The sequence below is a fragment of the Vigna unguiculata genome, chromosome 7 (assembly GCF_037176805.1).
Source record: "Vigna unguiculata cultivar grain cowpea cultivar isolate G323 ecotype 2 chromosome 7, ASM3717680v1, whole genome shotgun sequence".
Lineage (NCBI taxonomy): Eukaryota > Viridiplantae > Streptophyta > Magnoliopsida > Fabales > Fabaceae > Vigna > Vigna unguiculata.
In genome coordinates this window covers 22,746,080-22,756,918 of record NC_140798.1, presented here as the reverse complement: position 1 = coordinate 22,756,918, position 10,839 = coordinate 22,746,080, and the positions used below count along the sequence as shown (strand labels likewise).

General features: G+C 31.3%; 2 protein-coding genes across 2 annotated transcripts; both read left to right on the top strand.

The window, feature by feature from the left end:
- The first annotated feature begins 522 nt into the window (after positions 1 to 522).
- LOC114191219 (uncharacterized) lies at positions 523 to 1,501 on the top strand. The gene is made up of 4 exons (XM_028080395.2): positions 523 to 663; positions 747 to 1,014; positions 1,196 to 1,252; positions 1,398 to 1,501. Exons 1-4 carry the CDS (start codon positions 523 to 525, stop codon positions 1,499 to 1,501), a joined length of 570 nt encoding a protein of 189 aa, XP_027936196.2.
- Positions 1,502 to 5,417: 3,916 nt separating this feature from the next.
- LOC114191220 (uncharacterized) lies at positions 5,418 to 10,602 on the top strand. The gene is made up of 8 exons (XM_028080396.2): positions 5,418 to 5,856; positions 6,367 to 6,544; positions 6,625 to 7,538; positions 7,622 to 7,725; positions 7,883 to 8,843; positions 8,935 to 9,153; positions 9,225 to 9,308; positions 10,541 to 10,602. The coding sequence occupies exons 1-8, from the start codon at positions 5,418 to 5,420 to the stop codon at positions 10,600 to 10,602; spliced, it is 2,961 nt and encodes a 986-aa protein (XP_027936197.2).
- Positions 10,603 to 10,839: the final 237 nt, after the last annotated feature.

The window sequence follows — 10,839 nt, the reverse complement described above, 5'->3', positions numbered from 1 at the left end:
TGTGTATTTCTGTGTTTTTTGTTTGTTCAATGTTTATGGGTAATGATAGAATCATATTTGTTTGTTGTTTTCCATTTCTTTCTTCCTTTCCTGTTTTTCCCTTACTCCAGGTATTCGTGTAATTTTTCTGTGTTGCAGTGTTTATGTTCATCATGGAATGATACTTGGAAAGAAGTTTACGTGATAAATATGAAGATGCTTTGTTGTTTCTGTTTTTTTGTTTAACTTTACTCCAGTTTATATTTTTGTGTTTAGATTGTGGTTTTTCTGTGTTTCTGTTCATCATGGAATGATATTTGGAAAGAAGTTTATATTTTCTGTGCTCTGTGTTAAGATTGTGTTTTTTTGTTTAACTTTACTCCAGTTTATATTTTTGTTCTTGCATATCCATTTTATTTACTGTTTAAATTTTCCGTTTTGGTTTTTTGTATTTTCATATTTTTAATATGTAGTTAATGGTTAGTATTTACGTAGGGTACATCAGGAAATTTGACTGATTTTATGGTGTTTTTAGGAAGTGCAATGGCGAAGAAGCTGGATATGATTAAAGATATTGATGGTAAGAGGGAAACTCTGAAGTTGGGAGTTAGAGTTGTTGATCATTGGTATGTTCAGTCCCGTGATTCTACTCTTCAATTGGAGATGATTCTGATGGATGAAAATGTAAGTATTTCTTCATTAAACATTTCAGTTAGTTTTTGGATGTCTTATGTATTTTAATTTGTTCTGTTGATTATTTATTGTAGGCGGACAAAATACACTGCATTATTTGCAGGGAAGAGTTTGATTTATGGGATAGCAAGTTGATTGAGGGAGAAACATATATCATGCACAATTTCAAGATACTGAAAAATGAAGGGCAGTACAGGGTATGTGAGCATCCTTACAAGTTACTATTTATTGGTGCTACATCCGTGAAGTTGCAAGCTATTGCTAAACTTCCAATGAAAGCTTACAGCTTTAAAAGTATAAAAGATATTGTTAGTGGCAATTTTATTCCTGACTTGCTTATAGGTATGAGAAATATAATATCTGTTTTATTTTTATTTAAAAATTTTTCGTATGATTGTCATACTAACCGTATTTTATATATTTTGTCATTGAGATTTGATTGGTGTCGTTGAGAATGTGAGGTAAAGTAATATTATGTTAATATTTTGATTTATTTGAACTGAAAAATTTATATTTCTTGCAGTGGTGCTGCTATTTGTTGTACATTGTGGGATGAATATTGCAAGAAGTTTATATAGAGGTACAATGACCTACCTAATTCGGAAAAGCTTGTGGTTGTCATTACTCAAGCTAAAATCAAACCAGCTGCAGGTATAAATCTTTATGAAACCTCTTCTTCATTGAGTGTGATTTTTATTTTTTCTAACATTGGTTTTCATATGTAGGTGAATGGCCAGTTTCTGTTTCTAATACGTGGAATGGTACAAAGTTGATAATGGAAAGTGATTTTCCTCTAATAGTTGATTTTAAGAAACGAATGAAGGAGTAAGTTATCCGAATATTAATCCATGTTAATTATTTGTCTTGTATTGGAATTATTTCACATATAGTCAAAAAACTATAGTTGATTTTGTATGTTTTATTTGACTTGCAAAATTGATCCAGATGAAGTGATATTGAGTCAGTGTGCAAGTCAATTGACTCAGTCTTCCCAATATACTGATGCTGAACGTTTTGTATATAAATGTTTAGTAAAGAGTTTGTCTGAAATCCCATTAATGAAGAAGGTATGAAAGCAAGTGTTGAGGAATTACTTTATTTCATTTGTTCTTTTTATTGTATTTTAACTTAAATTTTTTCTTTTGATATAGGAAGTTGTATGTGTGACTGTTGCAACGACTGTTAAGTTTAACTTAGATAATGAGGGCTGGTATTATTTGGTTTGCAACAATTGCAACAAAAGGACTTATGAAGCAGTTTCTTTCAAGTGACTTATTGTGATAAAGATAATGCACTACCTGTTTTCAAGTTGGTATATTGTTTTATTGTATTTTTCATTTTGTGATGTATGTTAGTTGTTAATTGTAATTTATCTGTACTTTGCAGGTATAGGCTCCAAGTCCAGGTCTGTGATGATTCAAACAATTATGCTAACTTTGTTGTATGGGACCAAGAATGTAGCAACATTATTGGGTTGTATGCTGCTGATTTGCAGAAACAAATGATTGAGGTCTACAATTTAATAGTTTCTTCGTTTATATTTTCTGCTATCAGTGTTGTTTATATTTTGCATTGTTGTTAATTACAATAGGCTGGTGATGATGATCCCCTTTGCTTTCCTGATGCATTGGATGTAATGCTAGGCTGTACCTTTGCTTTTAAAGTTCGAACCCAACCAAGAACTAAGTGTGCATATGTCATTAAAGTTTCAAATGTTTCAGAAATAGTGACACATGTTAAAAGTCTTATTCCTTCACTTCAAGTAAATATTATTTTTGAAATGATTTATGTATTTCTTTCCATATGAATTACATATAAATGTAAAATATTTTTATTTTATTTGTATATGTAGATTGGTGATGGTACTGATAAATGCAGTATGGATTTGGTTTCTGAGAGTTCCAGTGTTATGGTAAGTATATTAAGATGCAGTTTTGATTTTTTGTTAATCTGAATCACAATTTTTAAGTATATATTACAGAAATTGATATGTGGTTTTATTTGTTTTGTAGATTTCAGAATTACGTGGGAAAGCTATTTGTAATTTGGCTGCAGACACTAATACTGATATAGTATATTCTTATTCAATTATCTTTATTCATAATTAAAACTATAGAGTATTTTGTTGTGATCAATTTTCTATTCTTAATTTTGTAGATGAGTTTGAGCGCAACTGGTGAGAATGAGTTGGATTATGTTGTAATTGGAACTCCAGGAAAGAGGTTATTGCCATGTAGTGAAAATTGCAATGAATCTTCTCAGGACATCGATTCTGCTCAATTATCCAGCACTAAGATGAAGAAGCTTATTAAGAAGGAGAAAACTTAAATTAAGTTTTTATGATTAGTATATGTTTGATGTATATAATTTTGGGTGCTTTGGAACAGTTATGGTTAAGCACTTTTTTAGCCACATATATTCTGTAAGTTAGGTTCAAGTACATTGTCCTTCATTTTCTTGTGTTTTGTTTGATGTTGGACTCATTCCCAAATATATGAATGAACCATCTTGCATTATTATATAGTAAGCGATTGATAAAATTATAGCTACTAACATTCAAACAAAGGATATACATGATTGATAATAAAGGAAATTAGATTAAGTGGATCTATATACATACAGAAACATATAGTCTTTCAAAAAGCAAATAAGAAAAAGCCCGTAAACTATTATCAAACTTAACTCATAAATATTCGTAGTTACATTAAGTGATTAAAACATGAATTGTGCTTGAACGGTTTTTGTCGACTCCAAACATCAGTTTGTTTCCAGCTTCAAGTGCATTATCAATGCAAAACTGCTTCCATCCTCGAGTAATGTAGCATTCCATACGCGATCTGTTACTCCATCTGATATTACATTCCCATAAATCACCATTTTCATTGCTGAGGTTATACATTTTTTGATTCTTTACCAAGGCTACATCAGCAAATTGTGCATCCAAGTACTGTAAATGAAATTCACAATATGTTAAGTAATTTTCTAAATTCATGTAACATAAACATTTCAGAAGGAATGAAACTTACCAGTGATGATGAGGGGATATCGTTTTCAGTTAATGTTTTTTCTGTTGAAAAGTAAAAAGGATTTTCATCATTGCTTTCCATTGTAGTAATGCAATTATCAGTTGATTTGTTGATGTAAGTGATTTCATCACCAGCCAAATCAAATATCCTTACTATGAATTTGTTATCTCCCATGTAAGTTAGCCTCAGTACATGATCATTTCTTATATCATAGTATTTAATAAACTGTGGAATTCCCTTTGTAATAAAATGCATATGCAAGAATCCTTTTGAAATGATAATTTCGTGGATGTTTCCTACTGGGTCAATCATCTCAAAGTTATCAGATGCAAATGTTGGACCCCAAAACCGTGAAAATGCATCAGCAAGTGTTATAGATTCCTGTACCATAAATAAATCCTCTTTATGTTTATACTGAAATAATTATAAACCAGTTACATATGAATTATATGTATGCGATAATGTTACCTGTTGTATGGATAATTTGACATTGAAACAGTTGAAGAATCTGGGCAATGGGATTTCTGGGTGGACATCTGTCGGATTTTTTGGGGCAGGGTATTGGATTTCAGTCATGTCAATGTCAAAAATCCTTAAGTCAAATACCCTGTTTCCTAAGTATTTTACTGCAACAAAATAGTTTTCTTTGAAGTTGTAAAAACTTGCTATTTCATAACCTCCACAAAAGAAGTTTTCAGGCACTGAAGTTTGACCTATGCGGATTACTATCTTATTTCCTCTTGGGTCCACTAAGTAGTTTAGATTGTGTCTAACTTCCTTTGACCAGTAAACAACGAAAGCAGGGTCAAATTGAATGTATTCCTGCAATGTGTATGAAGTAAAGGAATGAAACATTATGGATTTACTACAAGTGTCCAATTTTATTTGTGCAGATAATAAAATAGGAAAAAAAAAATCATCCCGAATGGGTTCCAGTTTGTAATATTATGTCTACAAAATGCATATTATAATGGCTGCTCTGCATAAATCGAACATATACTAACCTTTTGCATTTGCTTTCTCATATCAATGGTTGAAAACAGATGGTACTTACTTTAAAGCAAAGAAATAAAAAACTTACCTTAGTTGGATTAAAGATTGAAACCCATAATGGATGGCAGTACATCATGGCCTTCCAGGAAGATGAAGCCATTGGAATAGATTTGAGAAATGCAGTGCAGAATGATTGGACAATGGAAAGTGAAGAACTCGAAGGACATGACATAAATATTAAACTTTAAAAAAAAATTACCATTTCAAATGACGGTTGGTAATGAAATGGCAGTGTAATTAATACTCTGACCTTTTAATTATTTAGTTTAAGTTTTAAATACGAAAAAAATACGAAGCACTCATTGCATATACTAATTTCATTAAAGTGACACGACAATATATGAAATAGATTTATGTGCAAAAAATCCAATCTTTTTTTTATTTGGCGCCATTTTAATTGACTAATTGCAATAACTATAGCATAAACATCTAAGTTATGTGGTCTGCAATGAAGGGATGATAATTTGCAGAAGCAACAAAAATAATGAAACTAGTCCAATGTCTACGAAAATAAAAAGTTAAACTACACAGCCTTGATGTTTGTTTTTTTGTTCTTCCAAAATATAATTATACATTTTAGAATATGCATTTATTATTTATTTGATTTGAATCCAATTTTGTAAAATATATTCTGAAGTGATTGTGGTGGATGTTAAAAACACAGGAATGGAGGCTGATAAAAAAATATTGAAGATTGCTTGCGCCCAAGCAAGATTGAAGCGAAAAATGATTTTGAAAGAAAACAGGATGAATAAGAAATGTGTTAAAGAGTGTGGTATATTTTCTAAAAGCCAACATGGTAGAACATTGTGTACTCCACTGTCTGATGTTACATCTAAATTTTTGCCTGGAGGAAGACTTAACACTTCTGGAAGAGTACAATGTCATAAAAATACACATGCAGTTCCAGATAGTAATGCTTCTCATCGACAAAATCTATTGCCTAGGTTTGAGATTATTTTTTCAGAGCAGGAAAAAGATAATCAATGCTCATTGAATAAGAGTAGTAGTTGTCAACAGTCTTCCTTAACTGCATCTCATTTTCATATGGCTGAACAAATAAGTCAAGTCAGTACTAATGCAGACAATCCAGACAATGGCCAAGGTATTAATTAATTTATCTACTAGCAAATGGATATATTGTTTAATTCTGACTGCTTTCAATAATCACAGTTGAATAGATGGTTAAAATGCGAAAAAAATCAACATCTAAAGCAAAAAACATATACAACTTCGGACTCTGACTATTCCATACAATTTGACGAAAGATAAGATACTATTAATTACATCCTTACTTTACTATATTTTGTTTTTTTATAAATGTTACTAAAATAAGGATACACATTCACTTACTATGCAGATATAGGTGACCCAATTTATACGTGCCCCTATTGCAAAGCATACATGTGGTATGAAGAAAGGATAGACAAGCATAAACATTCTGCAATTCCAAAGTTTAATTTGTGTTGTGGAAATGGAAAAGTGCAGTTACCTCTATTGAAGGATCCTCCTATTGTTTTGAAGCAATTATTGTTTGATTCCAACAGCAGAGAAGGAAAAAATTTCCAACAACATATTCGTACATATAATATGATGTTTGCTTTTACATCACCAGGTGCCAAAGTTGATAACAGCTATAACAATGGTCATGGTCCACCTAATCTGAGGATCCAAGGCCAAGCTTGTCATAGAATAGGTAGTTTGCTCCCGCCTGCAGGACAAATTCCTAAGTTTGCGCAACTATATATTTATGATACTAAAAATGAAACACACAATAGAATCCAATCCTTAAGGTATGTGAAGCTAAAGTTTGTTTAAAACGGCAATTTGATATTTTGGATGTTGTATTAATTAAGATTCTATTAATTTTCAGCAATGACAACAAAATTGATGTAGATATTGTAAACAAATTAACAAAAATGTTAGATGAATACAATGTTTATGTCAAATCATTCCGAGTTGCTAGAGACCGTTACAGAGAACAACATTTCCATGACCTTAAATTAAGGCTAATTGCTGATAGGAATAAGGATGGAAGGTTATATAATATTCCTACCGTTTCAGAAGTAGCAGCACTAATAGTTGGTGACGTTGACAGTGCTTCCCCAAGAGATATCATAATGGAAAATAGAAGTGGAAAATTGCAGAGAATTAACGAACTTCACACGAGCTACCTAGGATTCCAATATCCTTTACTATTCCCATATGGGGAAGATGGTTATAGGCATGATGTTAATCATCGAGTCACAAGTACTTCAAAAAACATGAAGAGAAATCGCTTGACAATAAGGGAATGGTTCTGCTTCCGAATTCAGAGTAGAGAATTAGAAGCACAGACACTCCTAAGATCTAGGCGATTGTTCCAACAATTTGTTGTTGATGGATACACTATGCTAGAGTCTGAAAGGTTATCATTCATAAGAAACAACCAGTCCAAGCTTAGAGTGGACAAGTACGATAACCTCTTCCAATCAAAATCAAGTACCCAAGAAGAAGGATCTACAAAAGGCAAAAGAGTTGTACTACCTTCTACTTTTGTTGGTGGGACACGATTTATGGAACAACTTTATTTTGATGGAATGGCAATTTGTAGTCATGTTGGTTTTCCAGATTTGTTTGTTACTTTTACATGCAATCCGAAGTGGCCTGAAATACACAGAATTTTATCACATAAAAATTTATCTGCATCTGATAGACCAGACTTGGTTGCAAGGGTTTTCCGAATCAAATTTGATCATCTTCTAGCAGATCTTACGAAGAATCATTTGTTGGGCAGGGTCATTGGATGTATATTCCCTTTTTCCTAATATTTGATAACCTAATATTTTTGTTGTTGTTTCATATACTAATGGAATGAATTTACAATGCAGACATGTATACTATTGAATTCCAAAAGCGGGGTCTACCTCATGCTCATCTGCTTCTTTTTTTGCACCAAAATGACAAATATCCAAGTGCTGATGATATTGATAAAGTAATATCAGCTGAAATTCCGTGCCCAATTGAAAATCCAAAACTATATCAATGTGTGAAGGATCATATGATTCATGGTCCTTGTGGAGTAGTAAATAAATCCCTTCCTATGCATGAAGAATGGTAAATGCTCACGGTTTTATCCTAAAAAATTTCAGAGTAGTACAACTATTTCAGAAGATGGATTTCCACAATATCGAAGAAGAGACAATGGAGTATGTGTGGTCAAGAATCATGTTTCTTTAGACAATCGATCTGTGGTTCCATATAATCCTAAATTGTTACTTAAATATGAAGGTCATATCAATGTTGAATTGTGCAACAGAAGTACTTCAATTAAGTACTTATTTAAATACATCAACAAGGGTTATGACAGAATTACAACGGCTATAGTTAATAATACCAATGGAACTTCTCTTCATGACCAGTCAGGAGATGAAATTAAACAATATCTTGATTGTAGATATATATCACCATCTGAGGCATGTTGGAGAATATTTTCATTTCCTATTCATGGCAGGAATCCAGCTGTTGAACGTTTATTTTTCCATCTTCCCGGAGAACAATCAGTGTACTTTAAAGACGACGAGTTTATTGATGAAGTCATAGGAAAAGCAACTGTAGCAGAATCAATGTTCACAAGTTGGATGGAATGTAATAAAAAGTATGAATTGGCAAGAACTTTGACATACCCAAAGATTGTGTCAAAATTTGTCTATGTCAAGAAAGACAGATGTTGGAAACCCAGGAAAATAGGGAACACAATTGGAAGACTTATTTGGGTTCCACCATCAACAGGTGAATTATACTATCTAAGGAGGATGCTCACTGTTGTCAAAGGTCCTTTATCTTATGAAGATATCAGAACGGTGGATAATATATTGTATTCAACCTTTAGAGAAGCATGTGAATCTTTGGGATTTTCGGCAGATGATAAGGAATATGTAGAAGCAATCAAAGAAGCCAAAGATTGGGGCAGTGGAAATTATCTAAGGAAACTTTTCGAGACAATGCTATTGTCCAATAGTGTCAACAAACCACTAGATCTATGGGAAAAAACTTGGAAATGGCTATCTGATGACATATTATATAGGGAAAGAATAAAAGCTGGCAATCCAGGTATGTTTGACTTAAATTTATAAACTTATAAGAGAAATAAGTTACTGAATTAAACAAAAATGAATACTTAAGTCACTGAATGTAAATGCAGAACTGCAATTATCAGTTGATATATTGCGAAACTTGACGTTATTCCATATTGAAGAGATCCTACAAACTAATAGAAGAAGCCTAAAACAATTCCCAACAATGCCATATCCAGATGGTTTTATTATAGCTCAATGTGGGAACAGATTGGTGTACTCAGAACTTGACTACAATCCTGTCACTGAAGCAAATCTATTTCAGCAAAATTATGATCGCATGACAGGTATAACCTAACTAAAAATTCGTGACTACATTTTTTGTTTTGAATAACTAATATCTGAATTACAATTGTAGGGGAACAAAAGGACATATTTCAAAAAGTTACTGAAGCTGTTATTAAAAATGTGGGAGGAATGTTCTTTCTTTATGACTATGGGGGTACAGGAAAGACTTTTAGTAAAATTAAATTAAATAATAATACTAATAAAAATAATTATAAAATAAAATGAAATGAAATTAATAATAACAATAAAAATAAAAATACGAATAAGAATAATCAAAATAATAATAATGATAATAAATAAATAAAATAATAAAAAATGATAATATAAGTAATAATAATAATAATATGAACAAAATTAGTAATAATAAAACGAAACTATAAAAAATAAAAATAATAATAAAATGAAATAAAAAATAATAATAAAATAATAATACTAATAAGATAAAACAATAATAATAAAATAAATAATAATAATAAAACAATAATAATAACAATAAAGTCATCATTAAAATAAAACAATGATAATAATAAAAATAATAAAAATAATAATAATTATAATTATAATTATAATAATAGTAATATAATACATTAGTAAATAATAATCATAAGTGTGTGATATATAAAATAAAAATAATAATAAAATAAAATAAAATAGTAATAATAAAATAGTAATATTAATAAGATAAAACAATAATAATGGTAATAAAATCATTGTTAAAATAAAACAATGATAATAATAATAATATTATTATTGTATTTAATAATCATAAATGTGTGGTATATAGAAGAAAAACTCTAAACATCCTGTTCCATTTTCTCCGTGCAATTAACCGGGTTTCTTGATGACTTACTAATGTAGCAAAAAATAATCCAAGCGTAAAAAGAACCATTTAGCACTAATCAAGGTTTGAACTCACATCCACCCAATTACCAAGCATATGGACAACCATCAAGCCTATAAATGTTTCTTGACATATCATGCACACATATACTCATAACATTATGCCATGCGTTCATATATGTGCTCACAATAAATTAAATAATTAAAAAATCACATTAATGACGTACGCAAGACTCAAACTCAAGTCCTTTCCACATCACTCCACACACTCAACCACTTAACCTACCATTGTTCTTTTGTCATAATTCTCCGCATTATTTACTTTATAGATTCCTTCCTACATTTATTAAATAAATATTTATTTATTTACTTAATTTTTCTGGGTCTTACAATTGGCCTGGGTTGAGGTGAGAACTGAAGTATTGCATTCTCCTTCTATAAACGGTGTTGTCTTTGACATAACTTGCACATAGCTTCTGAGTCTTCCTGTTGCCATCTCTTTTTCTCCAGAATTCTTGCGAAGAACTTGAAAGGTTCGAGTACTAGGTATGTCTGTTAGGGGTTCTAATGCGGGCATTAATGAAGGGTCAGATAGTAGCCGTCTTTGAGAGGAGTCTAGTGATTATGAATCGAGGATACTAGGAGTGATTGCCAAGGTCATAAGGGAAAGTAGGAAGGACCCACCAGAGGAGCTTGCCAAGAGCTCTCTCCCTTTAAGGGTTGGGTACGACTAGGTTCACAAGGAGGTCCGAATGGCTTCCTCTAAGTTTCGGTTGTCGAAGTTGTTGGCATTTTGTTAAACAATATCTATATATTTGATTGGGGGTGGGTCATGACATAGTTTC

Excerpts from the sequence above, each read along its gene's own strand:
- LOC114191219 (XM_028080395.2), top strand. The coding sequence starts at position 523 with ATGGCGAAGAAGCTGGATATGATTAAAGATATTGATGGTAAGAGGGAA. Across the intron at positions 664-746 it reads TGATTCTGATGGATGAAAAT|GCGGACAAAATACACTGCAT; the intron begins GTAAGTATTTCT and ends TATTTATTGTAG. Across the intron at positions 1,015-1,195 it reads TATTCCTGACTTGCTTATAG|TGGTGCTGCTATTTGTTGTA; the intron begins GTATGAGAAATA and ends TATTTCTTGCAG.
- LOC114191220 (XM_028080396.2), top strand. The coding sequence starts at position 5,418 with ATGGAGGCTGATAAAAAAATATTGAAGATTGCTTGCGCCCAAGCAAGA. Across the intron at positions 7,539-7,621 it reads GTTGGGCAGGGTCATTGGAT|ACATGTATACTATTGAATTC; the intron begins GTATATTCCCTT and ends TTTACAATGCAG. Across the intron at positions 9,154-9,224 it reads AAATTATGATCGCATGACAG|GGGAACAAAAGGACATATTT; the intron begins GTATAACCTAAC and ends TTACAATTGTAG.